Source organism: Meleagris gallopavo, chromosome 2 (genome assembly GCF_905368555.1).
Source record: "Meleagris gallopavo chromosome 2, MGAL_WU_HG_1.1, whole genome shotgun sequence".
In the NCBI taxonomy this organism is placed as follows: domain Eukaryota; kingdom Metazoa; phylum Chordata; class Aves; order Galliformes; family Phasianidae; genus Meleagris; species Meleagris gallopavo.
The window spans coordinates 107,923,613-107,938,584 of NC_139405.1; the positions used below are offsets into that span (position 1 = coordinate 107,923,613).

At 42.7% G+C, this 14,972-nt stretch overlaps 1 protein-coding gene across 1 annotated transcript; it reads left to right on the forward strand.

Annotated features, from left to right (window-relative positions):
• The first annotated feature begins 360 nt into the window (after positions 1-360).
• Positions 361-7,856, forward strand: LOC104910045 (serotriflin-like). Its single transcript, XM_085218451.1, has 7 exons — positions 361-420; positions 3,458-3,682; positions 4,464-4,554; positions 5,050-5,195; positions 5,815-5,909; positions 6,592-6,680; positions 7,449-7,856. Exons 1-7 carry the CDS (start codon positions 361-363, stop codon positions 7,574-7,576), a joined length of 834 nt encoding a protein of 277 aa, XP_085074577.1. The 3' UTR covers positions 7,577-7,856.
• The last annotated feature ends 7,116 nt before the right edge of the window (positions 7,857-14,972 follow it).

Below are 14,972 nucleotides of genomic sequence, written 5' to 3' on the forward strand. Positions count from 1 at the left end.
TGAGGCAAAGAATAAAGAAATAATACAGATTTGGGATATATTGAGTAAAGAAATCAAGAGGAGTTTGATCTCTCTCTTAAAAGAAACTCACAGCTTTCTGGTACTGGTGGTCTCTGTCTCAGTACAAGGCAGAGCCTTCTCTCTGTAAGAGACAGTGGTGTCCATGCATCATCATATACTCATTTGTGCAGACTCAGTATATGCAACTGTATTTTGTAATGACTAAAATAATCTTTTATGTGCCGTGCTTCATATTGAAGTGCTTTCTCATCCTGCTTACATTCCACAGAACACCACAAAACTTTGTGCAACAGATTAACAGATTTTTGTTGTTTCTTTGCCTGCTTTTCCTCCATAGAAATGGGTCCTCTCACTGCAATCATTTGCCTGGCTGCTTTGATACACCAAACTGATGGACAGGTAGGACCTGTCCTATTGAACAGACCAGCTCGAGGAAGGGTAAGCCTGCACTGGGGAAAGGATCTAAAGCAAAAAAAAGGCTAACAAAAAGCTCTTTGGGGGGCTTTTTGAAGCCAGCTAAAGTCGGCAGACTAGCCCAGACCTAGCTGCTATTACTGAAATGTGGTGGGATCACTCCCATGACTGGAGTGCTGTGATGAATGGCTACAAGCTCTTCAGAAGGGATAAACAAGGAAGGAAGGGTGGTGGTGTGGCTCTTTATATTAAATAGTGTTTTGATGATGAAGAGCTTGGGGTTGGGAATGATAAAGTTGAGTGCCTATGGATAAGGATCAGGGGAAGGCCTGCAGGGGTGACATCTTGGTGGGGATCTGTTATAGACTGCCTAATCTGGACTGTCACAATTCCATGGGACCAGATGGGCTCCATCCTAGGGTGCTGAGGGAGCCGCTCTCAGCCATCTACCAGTGCTCCTGGTTGTCTGGAGAGGTCCCAGAGAATTGGAGGCTTGCTGATGTGACTCCCATCTACAAGAAGGGCCATAAGGAGGATCTGGGAAACTACAGGCCTGTCAGCCTGATCTCGGTACCAGGGAAAGTTATGGAGCAAATCATCTTGGGTGAGACCACATGGCACATATGTAGCACCCAGAAGATCAAGTCCAGCCAGCACGGGTTCATGAAAGGCAGGTCATGCTTGGTCTTCTATGACTGTGTGACCAGACTGATAGATGAGGGAAAGGCTGTTGATGTAGTCTACCTAGACTTCAGCAAAGCCTTTGACATGGTCTCTCACAGTATTCTCCTGGGGAAGCTGGCTGCCCTGGCCTGGACAGGTCTACCCTTCTTTGGGTAAGGAACTGGCTAGAGGGCCATGCCCAATGGGTAGTGGTTAATGGAGTTAAGTCCACCTGGTGACCCCTTACAAGTGATGTCGCCCAGGGGCCAGTACTGGGCCCATCTTGTTTAATATCTTTACTGATGACCTAGATGAGGGGATTGAGTGTATCCTCATTAAGTTTGCAAATGTCACCAAGTTGGGAGGTGGTGTTGATCTGCCTGAGTGTAGGGAGGCCCTTCAGAAGGATCTAGACAAGCTGGGTCGCTGGGCTGAGGTGAATGGGATGAGGTTCAACAAGGCCTAGTGCCAGGTCCTGCACTTCGGCCACAACAAGCCCATGCAGTGTTATAGGCTTGGGGATGAGTGGCTGGATGACTGTGAAGAGAAAAGGGACCTGGGGGTGCTGGTTGATGCTCAGCTGAACACGAGTCGACAGTGTGCCCGGGTGGCCAAGAGGATCAACAGCATCCTGGCCTGCATTAGAAATGATGTGGCCAGCAGGAGCAGGGAGGTGATCATCCCCTTGTACTCAGCTCTGGTGAGGCCACACCTCAAGTACTGTGTTCAGTTTTGGGCCCCTCACTACAGGAAAGACATTGAGGCCCCGGAATGTGTCCAGAGAAGGGCAACGAAACTGGTGAGGGGTCTGGAGCACAAGTCTTATGAGGAGCGGCTGAGGGAGCTGGGATTATTCAGTGTGGAGAAGAGGAGGCTCAGGGGAGACCTCATTGCACTCTACAACTTCATGAGGGGAGGTTGTGATGAGGAGGGGTTTGGCCTCTTCTCCCAGGCAACAAGCAGGACCCAAGGAAATGGCCGCAAGTCGTAGCAGAAGAGGTTTAGGTTAGACATGAGGAAGAATTTTTTCTCTCAGAGAGTGGTCAGGCACTGGAATGGCTGCACAGGGAGGTGGTGGAGTCGCCATCTCTGGCAGTGCTCAAGAGGCATCTGGATGAGGAGCTGCGAGATATGGTTCAGTGCTTGTGGTAGCGGTGGTGATGGGAGGGCGGTTGGACTAAGTGATCTTGGAGGTCATTTCCAACCTTGTGATTCTATGATTCTGTGAGTCTAAGCAAAATAGTTATATCTAATCACATTGTGTAGATAGCTGATGCAGTTGAGTGATCTCTAGAAGTTTACAATACAGAGTTGAAATTATTGCTAGCACATATTATCACATATAAAGCTCTTTGTTTCCACAATGATGAATTCTTGTTTTCCTGAGGTTTTTGAATTAAAATTTTTCATCTGCCTATCTAAATATTTTTCTTTTTGCAAGAATAATTCTAAAAATACTTATTCCAAACAAAACAGATGAACTGATAATACTCTAAAATAATTAATCTCAGTGTCAGAAATACAGTCATCATTTCTCCGACAGGATTAATATTTTAAGGTGTAGATATCCACTAAGTAGACATTCGGATATGAGCTATTTATCAAGATCCATTTGATAAGGGGAAAAAAAAAAAGGAAATAGGTCTTCCAAGAAAGATGATCACATCTTTCATTAGAAGCAGTTTCTTTACTGTAAGGGTTAGGAGTCCTGGAGTAAGGACTCCTAATGAGGTGGTTGATGCCCCATGCCCTATGTCAGTGTTCCAGAGGCATTTGAATAATATCCTCAATATTATCCTTCAACTTTTGGTTAACCCTGAAGTTGGACTAGACGATTGTTGTAGGTCTCTTCCAGTGGAAATACTGGTTTGGCACTTTCCGGGGTATCTGAGACATTCAAAAGATGCACTACAGGCTTTACAGAGAGCAGTATGTTTTGGAAGAAAGTCCGAGGCTCTCGGGGCATTTCAGATGATCTTAAGTATTTCAGAAGATGGTCTGCAAAATGCCCTAAAATCTGATGCAGCTTCACATACTTCCAAAGCTTGAAAGTGATAGGAGCCATGGACTTTTTTAGTGCATACAAGAGGCTAAAGTAAGTCATGACATTTGGTTCCAGAGCCAAGCTTTCTCCACATTTGATGTGGAGACATCTGAAGTTAGAATTACTATCTACAATATTCATTTAGGATCATGTCTTCTTACGAAAAGTGCAGTTTAAACGGAGAGGAGAGGAAAAAAAAAAGCACATGTAAGAATAGAAGAATCAATAAAAGAAAGCTGAGAATTTCCAAGTTCTCAATCAGTCTTGCTTATAAAAAAACAGAGAATTAGAATCATCATTGTTATTTTTTTCCAGGTGTTTCACCGCAACCAACTGGACCTGCACTTCCCTTTTAACATTGGATTCCAACAAGGGAAACCCCGTTACCAAAACCCACAGAAATACAATGGTTATCAGATAAAAAACAAAAAACTGTTTCAACAAGATCTTGTGAATCTCAAAAACAAGCAGATGATCCTTGAGCAACACAATGAAATACGAAGATCTGTAGTTCCAACAGCTAGGAACATGCTGAAGATGGTAAGTGAAGGATAGCTAATAAGCTGCTTTCAAGATTATTAGCAGAATGTTGTATCCTTCTAAACACTCCACACTCAGTGAATAGAGAGGACAGGCAAGTTACTCTGGAATTGAGATGAAAAAAATCAAAATTATATCCCTTTCTTTCTACTGAATTCATGCTCTAAGTTTGCAAACTAAGATGCTGTAAGCACTTGTAAAATCACTGCAAAGGTCTCAGGTGCTATCTGAAAACTCTCTCTTAGCCAGCAAGTCTTGATTTGATAAGGATAAGAAGTAATGGCCTTCAATTGTGCCAGGGGAGGTTCAGGTTGGATATTAGGAAAAATTTCTTTTCAGAAAGAGTGGTATTGCATTGGCAAAGGCTGCCCAGGGCAGTGGTAGAGTCACTGTCCCTGGAGGGATTCAAGAAAAGGGTGCACGTGGCACTTACTGACATGGTTAGTGGACATGGTGGGAGTGCGTTAATGGTTGGATAGAGGCCTTTTCCAACTGTAACGATTCTGTGATTTGTGCAGTTAACAAAACTCAAGTAACCTGGCAAAAGTCCATATGCTTAGGGTCATTTGTTTGGAGACGGTATGAACACAGGTTTGCCCCAACCGCATCGATTTATTGCTGTCAAACCTGTATTAACCTGGCTAGCACAGTGAGTCACAGATTCTTGCCTTGTGTTTGCTAACCACAATCACCAGCAACTCAGACACAACTTTTTTTCTTCTCCTTCAAGGACTGCACAAATTTTCTGTGACCTGAATGTTCCTTCCTTTGTGTCTTTCAGATGTGGAACGAGAAAGCTGCCAAAAATGCTCTGAAATGGGCAAATACATGTGAAATGCAAATCAGCCCAGTGCAGCACAGAGTTATTGATGGTATGTGAAGAACATGGGGACTAAACTTACGGGTTAATGATGATTTGCAGAAAGCATATCTGCATGTGAACTAGAAATAAGGATAAATGTTAATCTGCTTTTTATCTTTTGAGAATTTTTAAACACAAAAATGTCATCTTTGTCAGAGAAAGACCCAAAAGACAAACTGTTGGAGCCCAAGAGAGAGGGCAAGCTACGAACTGAGCCTGTTCTTGTAGCTTTCTTTAACTATCCTCTCTCAGTTCCTGCTGGAGACAAGTCAGTAGGATAGAGAAGTCTGACTAAGTACACATATTTTTGTGTCACATTTTGTAGTCAAATAGCCATCTGTGACTGAAAGGTCACTGATATCAGAATAACATGCCTTGCCAGGATCAAGTGCACTATCCTCCAGGAGTGCTAACGCCATAAAAAATCGCCATTCCCTCTGTCATGCCTCCCACCCTACAACTTTCTTCACTCCTGTGTAATAAAACAGACATACTTCTACTTCAGGTGTCACCTGCGGTGAGAATATCTTGCTGTCATCTCAACCAAAAACATGGGCTGATGCAATCAAAGTCTGGCACAGTCAGGCTGCCAATTTCAAGTACGGTTTTGGAGCAACTACGAAGAGCGCCAGTGTCAAGAACTACGCTCAGGTATGGGGAAATAAAGTGAACTGCAGTGATACACTAGAATCACACGTGTACAATTAGGGTTGCTGAGGGGTGTTTATTATCAGGAAAAGAAAAATAAAATAAAATCAGTGCCATCAAACTGTTTTCTTTTATGCTCTCATCCAAAGACGACTGAAAAAAATTAACATATTTTCTCATTTACATCTGAGACAATGGAACCAATATCTAAGAGAGCTGCCCAGAAGAGAGGCAACCTGTAGAAAACATTAATGATAACGCAGCAACACAAATAAATAAAGAAATGATAATGATGCAATATTTTTGATTTGTAAATAATGGAAAGACATTAAAATATATACATATGGACAATGAAATGTCAAAGGAAAAGAGCTATGATGAAACCATTCAAGTTGAAATTTCTATTATTCTGCCAAAATTGTGTCCAAAACATTTGGAAACCAGAAGACATCACTAATTCATTTTCCTATTTATTCCTCCTGACAGCTAACTTGCAAACATAACAAACAGAGAGTGGAAATGAATAAATAACTGAATAAATCTATCTTCTGATTTGAAATACAGTGTGAAATACATTTGAAATACAATTTCTGACATGACTTCGCTGTTTTTTGTTCTACAGCTAGTGTGGTACAACAGCTACCAGGTTGGGTGTGCAGTTGCCTACTGCCCAAGGAACCAGTACAACTACTTCTATGTTTGCCACTACTGTCCTCCGTACGTATTGCTTTTTGGTTCTCTTGAGATGTTCTAGACATGGTTTTAGAAAGTCCTGCAGTCCGTTGAGCATTTGTAGGATCAGATGCCTCCAGTTTGTTTTGGCCACTTGGAATTTTGAAAACGCCAATGTGAACTGCTGCTTTAACATCAAGTTGAATATAAATGTTTAGTGTAATCCATGTTGAAACTGGGAGTTGGGAAATATTAGCATACGAATGAAGAAAGAAAAGTCTGTGTAAGGGTCAGGCATTAAGCAGAAGTCATCCTGTAACTCTGAACACAAAGAAGATAGTCAGACACAAGTGAAAGCCAACAGCAAACAAATATTCACAGAAGAAAAGAGCAAATCTCTAACACCTGTCAGAAGGTTGCTGCCAAGATAATTTCCTTATGTGCTGGAAAGCCATTAGAAAAGCAGAACAAGAAAGCACGTAAGATTTTTTAAACTGGTAATGCTGTACAAAGGCAAAAAGCCAATTAGTTCTCTTTCCCTAAATGCCTGCTGTTTAAAAACAAAGATCTGGTATTCTACGAATAGCCCAAACTCAAACATGACTATTTATGATTATCATTTTACCCAAAAACTTGTTGTTGTCTTTCACTGTGATAAAAAAAGTAAACTGTCAGTGGCTCAGAGCTGCACTTTGATCTCGTGGTGTTCGTTTCTTTATCATTTCAGAGGGAATAACATCATGCAAGTGGCTGCACCTTACAAGAAAGGACCCAGATGTGCAGACTGTCCCGGCCACTGTGAGAGAGGGCTTTGCAGTAAGTGCACGTACTTTCCTCCTTAAAACAAACATTGTTTTATAGTATGTCTCTCCATACCTAACCTTTTATTACCTTCATGCAACCTTTGGCAGGAAAGATGTCACAGAACCGCCCCTTAATTTACCTCCTCTAACATAATAGTGGTTAAGTAACTACTGACAGGGTGTGAGCAGGGTCTGGGAGCAGATGATCTCCAGGGGACCCTTCCAACCCCCTCACCCACGGTATTCGTTGCTGCCAAGATGTGCACGATTGGATTGACGGTCTTCTGCTGCCCTCTGCAGGGAAGCTTTGGTCACAGTGTCACGATGTGCATCTGTACCCAAGGGCATGTCTGGATTGTCAGTTTTCACGTGTGTCCCTATGGACATAAAGATCTCCACCTGCCTCTGGTTGTTGTAGAATCCCATCTGGAGCAACTCAACTGTTTTCTGTCTGCTTCCCCTTCTATAAGCAATTTTATTCTTGTATATTCAATTCTTACTAAGTATTCTTATATGCTTGTATACTCAAGCAATTTTAACAGTTGAGCATGGAACTGTAGAATACCAAGGTCAGAAAAGAGCTCCAAGATCATCTAGTCCAACCGCCTGCCAATAATTCCCCAACAAATGTACAAAGACTGCATAGACAAGAAAACAAATGCAAAAGAAAAAAGAAAAGAAAAAAAAAAAAAAAAGCACTTTGTAAAATGCAGAAGTATCACTGTAGCACTGTTTTTCAATTAATACATTTCATGGCCTTTCTCTATCTGTTCTATTTCAGCCAATCCTTGCAGACATCGAGATGCATTTCCAAACTGCAGAAATATGAAAACCTTGTTTGGCTGTAAACATTCAGTGGTGAAAACAAAGTGTCCTGCTACCTGTAAGTGCACCACTCAGATTGTATAAATGCCTGGAGGACGTCATTGCAGTTGCTTTGGAACTTATGTACGAAGAAAGAGTAGAACTGGAAAGAAAAAAACATTCATGCTCAGCGTTTCAGCTCAGATTGACCTGAATGTAACTTGTTTATGAAATCACATAATTGTTTCAGTTCCAAATTAATCTGGTGGCTCAGATAGACTCTGATGTTATGTTAGGCTTTATAAAAATCATGATTAAGCTATTAATGTGGTTTTTGGTTTTTTTTTTGGTGGAAGTTCCACTGATTCATATCCTTTTAATGGGAAACGCACTTTTAAAACATGAAAACACATGTTAAATTCCACTTAACTTTCTTCTGTTACCTTTTCTTCAATTATAAATGGAATATATTCCTGGCTAAATAAATGTATATTCACAAACAAGAAAAGTTGTTTATAATTTTTTCGTTTGGAGAATTTCTCATGGATACTTCGAGGATCTGTGATATTTCATGCAAGTGAGGATGAAACCGGAAAAGAAAAGCAGAGCCAAAAGTCATGCACTGTTTTGTACAGAAAAGATAAGAGGCATACACTGATTGTGACCTAAACACAAATCTTCTGATACACAGAATCACATCTAGGGTTGGAAGGCCCTACGAAGGGATCTGGACAGGTTGGATCTATGAGCTTAGGCTGATGGGTTGAAATACAAGAAGACAAAGTGCCAGGTGCTGTATTTGGTCACAACAATCCCAAGCAGTTATAAAGGCTTGGGACAGAGTGGCTGGAAAGTTGAATGAAGGAGATGGACGTGGGGGTGTTGGTCACCACTTGGCTGAACATGAGCCAACAGTGTACCCAGGTGGCCAAAAAGGCCAAAGGCATCCTGGATTGTATCAGAAATAGCACAGCCAGCAGGAGCAGGGACCTGCTGTGATCATCTCCTATACTGGTGAGCATAAACACTGAGTTCTGCACTCAGTGTTGGGCCCCTCACTACAGGAAAGAAATTGAGGCCCTGAAGCGTGCAGAGAAGGGAAATGAAGTTGTGATGGGTCTGGAGCACAAGTGTTATGGCGAGCAGCTGAGGGAACTGGCGTTATTCAGGTTGGAGAAGAGGAGGCTCAGGGCAGACCTCATTGCACTCTACAACTCCCTGAAAGGAAGTTGTGACAAGGTGGGCTCAGCATCAGCTCCCATGTAACTAAAAGGATGAGAGGTGATGGCCTAAAGCTAAGCCAGGGTGGGTTCAGGCTAGATATTAGGAAAAATTTCTTCTCAGAAAAAGTGGTCAGACATCAGAATAGACTGTCCAGGGAGGTGTGGAGGCACCATCCTTGAAGGTATTTAAGGAAAGGGTAGATGTAGTACACAGGGACATGGTTCAGTGGGTAATATTGGTGGTAGGTGGGCAGTTGGACTAGGTAATCTTAGAGGTCTTTCTCAACCTCAGTGATTTTATAATTCTATGATCTGTACATTGAAGTGACAAATGCATTTTCTCCAGAACTGCCCAGGTAACAGCACTAATTTCTATCAAAGCACACTTGTAGGACTTCTTCCAATAAATTCAGCTAACGGCCTTGGATGTGTCTTCTCCTTCCTGTATTTGCACGCAGACCATCAAGTATCATCTAAGGGGGAGTTTAGCTGGATCTGCTATACTTGGTCTTAGGGCCATGATCATTCTTGTATTGCTTCTAATCTTGCATTTACTTGCGTAAGATGCGGATGGTATTACTACCTGTTAGGTCTTTAGTCTTTTGTTTCTGTGTGTGCAGAGTTGCTGAGCATTTGACACCACTGAATCAAAACAATGTGACTCTCTCAGATCTTGCTGACGTTCCTGCAGTTCAAAGAGGGCATAGAATCATAGAATGATTCAGGTGGAAGGGACCTCAAAGGTCTTCCAGTCCCATGGGCAGGCTTGCCAACTAGTGGATCCCAGCGTCCCATCCAGCCCGGCCTTGGGCTGGGAACCCACAGCTCCCTGGACAGCCTGTTCATGGGTTGTTTTCATGATAGCCAAATGAACTGCCTTCTCTTCATCCATTTTTTTTGGCTGGAAAGCTGCCTGATGGAAAGGGACTTTGGTGTACTGATGGACAGTTGGCTGAAGATGAGCCAGCAGTGTGCCCAGGTGGCCAAGAAGGCCAATGGCATCCTGGCTTGGATCAGGAATGGTGTGCTGAGCAGGACTAAGGAAGTCATATTGCCCTGTACTCAGGCCTCACCTCAAGCACTTTGGTCAGTTTTTGGCACCTCAATACAGAAAGGAGATGGAGATGCTGGAGCAGGTCCAAAGATGGGCAACAAGGCTGGGGAAAGGCTTGGAGAATATGGCCTACAAGTAGAGACTGAAGGAACTGGAGCTGTTCAGTATGGGGAAAAGGAGGCTGAGGGGAGACCTTATGGCTCTCTGCCAGTACCTGAAAGGTGCTTACAGCGAGAGTGGGGTTGGTCTCTTCTCATGGTGACAGGATGAGGGGAAATGGCCTCAAGTTTTGCCAGGATAAGTTTAGGTTGGGTATCAGGAACAACTTCTTTACAGAAAGGGTTGTTAAGCACTGCAATGGGCTGCTCAGGGAGGTGGCTGAGTCACCATCCCTGGATGTGTTTAAAAGCCATTTGGATGTGGTGCTCAGGGCCATGATTTAGCAGAGGGTTGTTAGAGTTGGGGTAGGATGTTTAGGTGGTGGTTGGACTTGGTAATCTTTAAGGTCTTTTCCTACCTGAGTGATTCCATGATTCTGTGATTTTTCAGGTTTATTTTCCTGCTTTGCCTCTTAACCTTTGAGCACTTGGGTTAAATTACACCAGCGACATGAATATGAAACGAAAAGTGAGTTTGTCCTCATATCCAATACATTTCCCCCCCCCCCCACAGAATTATTTTTCTAACTTTCATGAAAAGGTAGACACAGAGTTTATATAAACTTTGACAGAAATTATAAGATGTGCAAACAGCTGCAAACAGCACTTCTCTGAAGAAAGAGGCTCCTTCCCTATGACTTTCCTCCTGACACAATCTCAAGCCTCTGCAGAGCAAACAAAACATCCCAGCTCTGTGCAGGATGCACTGCAGTGTCCTCACGTACTGAGTCACATACGCCAGCCCGGAGCACGACTGACGTCTCTTACCACATCCCCTCGCCATTTTAGACCAGCAAAAATCATTCATTCGATAGGACTGCAATTCTGGTTCAGAACACAAGAGGGTGAACTATGCTCAGACATTCACCTCGATCAGGTTTTCACATTGCTACCTGTAGGAAGATCTGCTTTTACTAGAAACAGAAGTTCTGAGCCTGCTCCAATTGTTCTTAACAATAATCTGTACAACATTTATTATTAACTCTTGATGAATAAATAATCACTTCATATTAAATCAGTTTGGTAGTGGTTAATTCCCCTTCACTGTTTCATCGTATCTCTGTTGGCCAAATGACTTTCCTGTTAAAGCCATTTGTTCTATCAAATTAAGGCAAATTAAGGATTTCCAATATATCAGTGCTAGTTCCAGCAGCCTTGATCATTTCTTCCATCCCTCTCCCTCTAACTCAACAATCATTTAATGATGAGAGAATTCTGTGAGAGCTCTCTCCCCAAAGAGAGTTTTTGTGCTCTGAATACCCAACTGTGTCATTGGAGCAAGGCAGCAGAGCTCACCTGCACCACAAAGTGCTGAGCTGGGGCATCATACAGCCTACAGGGCTGAATGGCATATGGACATCATGCAGCCTACAGAGCTACTAATGACATATGGACATTATCCTTCTTCTCATAGGTAGTTTCAAAAGATTTTGGTTCCCTACTGACATGGGAGAGGAAAATAGCAGGTGAGATGGAATGCTACCTGGATTATCCTGTTTCTCAAGGCTGCAAGGAGAGTGTGGGACCCTGGCTGGCACTTAGCTGTTCATGTCCCTAGGAAGGCTGAGATGTTTCTAAATAGTGAATAATCAGTTTCCCATAGACAGGTGAGTCTATGATTCTATGACTGATTCTCAGTGAAATAAAAACAATATGACAACTGAGCTGTAGTCAAATCCTGCTTTTCTCCCTTCTCAGACTATATTCACAAACTTATTTTTATAGTAATGTTGTGAATGTTTTTTCCTTTCTGGTACTAGCATAGGTTTCTCAGTATCTACTGAAGTCAGGACTCTGATACTTTTGAGATGTAGTTCAGCAGAGAAACTAATAACACTAAGAGCTTCTTACTGTTTCTGTTCAGCTCCAAACATCCTCACAAGAAGAACATATGCTGAAAGATGATAAGAGCAGCTACTATGATACAAAAGTCTTATCTGTGGAGAATGGGGTAAGAGCTCCTAAGTAGCTCACTTATGTGGCAAAGACATTAAGCACAGTTTTGAACAAAAACTAAGAAGGAACATTTAATGGTCTCATGGCTTGTAAAGAAAGAACACTTTTGATATTTAAAATAAGTCACCTGCAGCCATCATGTTATCTACCTTCTCTGAGAATCAACTTTAGAGCTAAGGAAAATGAAAGATCTTTCACTTCCAGTGTCCAAAGTCTTGCTGAGAGCCCAGAGCCTAAGTTTTCAATATTTTTCTCTATTTATCAGTCAGATAGAGAGAATAACCATCCCATGAACTTTACCTCATTTATGCCCTTAATGTATCAAACCTATAATAGCAGCAGATTTGAGCAGTTAAAGGTAAGACCTTCTACTGAATGGAAAACAAGGTTTGGAAAGTCTGGGGGGTTTTTCTTCTCAAAATGCTATCCACAAATTCACTGACATCACTGGGTAAAAACAGATCCCAGAGACTGTCTTTCCACTGTCCAGAAAGAGCATAAATTACACGTTTCCACTGGATGATTAACTTTTAGCTAGACACTCACAGGTAAAATGTGCACCACTCCAGCTTGGTAACTCTCTACATGCCCCAGAGCAGCATCATTCCTTCAGTCCCATCAAAAACACGTTTCTGGTGTTGCAAGATGGGTCACTTGATGGGAATAAATCATCAGGTAACCTGATGATAATCTGTAAATGAATACAGGGAATCTTACGGACTACAAATAGAGCTGCAAAGGGCTAAAAAAGGAGAATTTGCTCAAAAAACTATGCAAAGATATAATATCCACCTGCCCTCTGTAGGTTCATTCACCTGTTGCCAACACAGGGCAGAATTCTAAAATGTGCTATTGTATATTCACATACAGTGATCATAGAATCATAGAATCGAAGAATCACAGAATCACAAGGTTGGAAAGGACCTACAAGATCAATCATCTAGTCCAATCATCCTCCTATCACCATTACTACCCACTACGCTACTAAACCATATCTCATAGCACCTCATCCGATGCTACTTGAACACTCCAGACACCTCTTGAACACAAGATGTATGGATATATTTCCCAGGGATGTACAATTTCCCCTGTTGACTGCGTACTCCAAGCAGATCTACTTATTATTTCCTCTGAGTTTCTATCCCAACTTGGGCCTTCACCTCAACATTCAGGTTAAGTCTCTATCAGGACACACACACATGTGCATACATACATACTCCCTTGGCAAGCCACTAGGAATCCATTTGGTCAGAATATCCAGGACAGAAAATGGCAATGACAACCTCAAGCCCTTGCAGCACAAAGCCACCAGAGCCAAGACAGGATCAGGATGGTTCCCACCCCTGGGCTGCTCCTGGCTCTTCTCAACCAGGCTGCCAAGGACGGGTTCCTCCAAGTATAAGGGTCACAGTTAAACTGTGAAATTCAGGAGATGGGACTTCCTCATTAAAAAGGTATCAGACAGCCCTTCTGACTGCAGGCAAGACTTTTAACCTCTCTGCTTCTATCTCACTGACTGCAACACAGAGATAAACTGACACAGCCAGGGGTGAAAAACATTAATTAATGCACAGTAAGAGCCTGAGAAGCACTAAGGTCTGGTGATTAGAATATTGCACTCGGTAGCCACACTTCCAGTAGAATTATATCACAGGTCAAGGGGACGCAGGGCACAAGGAGGTAGGAGTGATGGTCACTGGGCTCAGCGGGATGCTTTGGGTCAGTGCAGTGCAGCCATCACTTCCTATGACTAATGAAGGTGCTTTGACATCAAGGGGAAGTCTTCCAGAAAAAGCAATTTTCAGAAGCTAAATGGATGTGAAGATTGTCTTGCATATATTAACGAAATTGCTCTGTTAACTATTCCCTGCATTTAGTGATGAGCAATCCAATGCACAAAATGTCAGAATCTGTGTAGGCTCCATTTTCTGATACAAGCCAGGATGCCATTGGCCTTTTTGGCCACCTGGGCACCCTGCTGGCTCATGTTCAGCCAAGTGTCAACCAACACCCCTGGATCTTTTTCCATCACGCAGCTTTAAAGCCACTCTCCCCAAGCCTGTAGCCTGCCTGTCTAGGGTTGCTGTGGCCAAAGAGCAGGACTCAGCACTTTGTCTTGTTGAACTTCATCCAGCTCAGCAATCAGCCTCTCCAGATCCCTCTGTAGGGCCTTCCTACCCCCAGGCAGATTGACACTTCCAGGCAACTTGCTGCCATCTGCAAGCTTATGAAGGGTGCACTCAGTTTTTCATCTAGGTCATCAGTAAAGCTATTAAACAGGACAAGCCCCGACACTGACGCCTGGGGAACATCATTCATACCTGGTCACCAGCTGGATGTAACTCCATTCACCACTTTCTGGGCCAGGCCTTCCAGTCAGTTTTTTACCCAGTGAAGAGTACACCTGTTCAAACATTAGGAATGATTTATGAGAGTATTTTTGTCAACTCAGAGGTATAAAGGATTGTCACCTTCCAGCATTTCTCTGCTGGCAGAAGTTCTACTGCAGAGCAGCACATTGCAAAATGCATCCTTCAGAGATTCTTTTTCAATCTTGGAAAACTATGTTATCAAATGAACTCTTTTGCCCCTAAGAGTTACATATCCAGCTAGGAGGGATTTGGCAAGTTTCTCCTCTGCTGTGTGAGTAGACTTCTTACCTACGGGTACACCAGCTCTAACTCAAGATCTATTTCACCATTTTGACCAGTAAGGCAACAGGAGTCTGATGACACAAGACTGTAGCCATAAATGCACTCAATAAGTGTAACAGACTACTAGCTGATTGTGGCAAAAGTGTATGACAGAGCAAGTCAACTTCATCTGATAAGGTACTAAGGATCTGGGAGCAGCCAGTATGCATAAGCTCAATTCTTCTGGAAAGGTAATGTACAGATTTCTTCTTATTGGTAGAGGGCAAAATTTAGGTATTTGACATAATGGCAGGAAATGAGGGAAACACCCCATGTCTGGAAGTTTGGTAAATCTGGAAGCATTTTACTGGTAGATCTTTCCAGATCAGATTCAGATCTGAGTCTCCTCCCAGCTGTTTTGGGGGCTTTTTTTTCTTTTCTGTCTGAAGCAGACACCATTGTTCAGCAGTGTGGTTA

Excerpts from the sequence above, each read along its gene's own strand:
- LOC104910045 (XM_085218451.1), top strand. The coding sequence starts at position 361 with ATGGGTCCTCTCACTGCAATCATTTGCCTGGCTGCTTTGATACACCAA. Across the intron at positions 421-3,457 it reads TACACCAAACTGATGGACAG|GTGTTTCACCGCAACCAACT; the intron begins GTAGGACCTGTC and ends ATTTTTTTCCAG. Across the intron at positions 6,681-7,448 it reads CTGTGAGAGAGGGCTTTGCA|CCAATCCTTGCAGACATCGA; the intron begins GTAAGTGCACGT and ends GTTCTATTTCAG.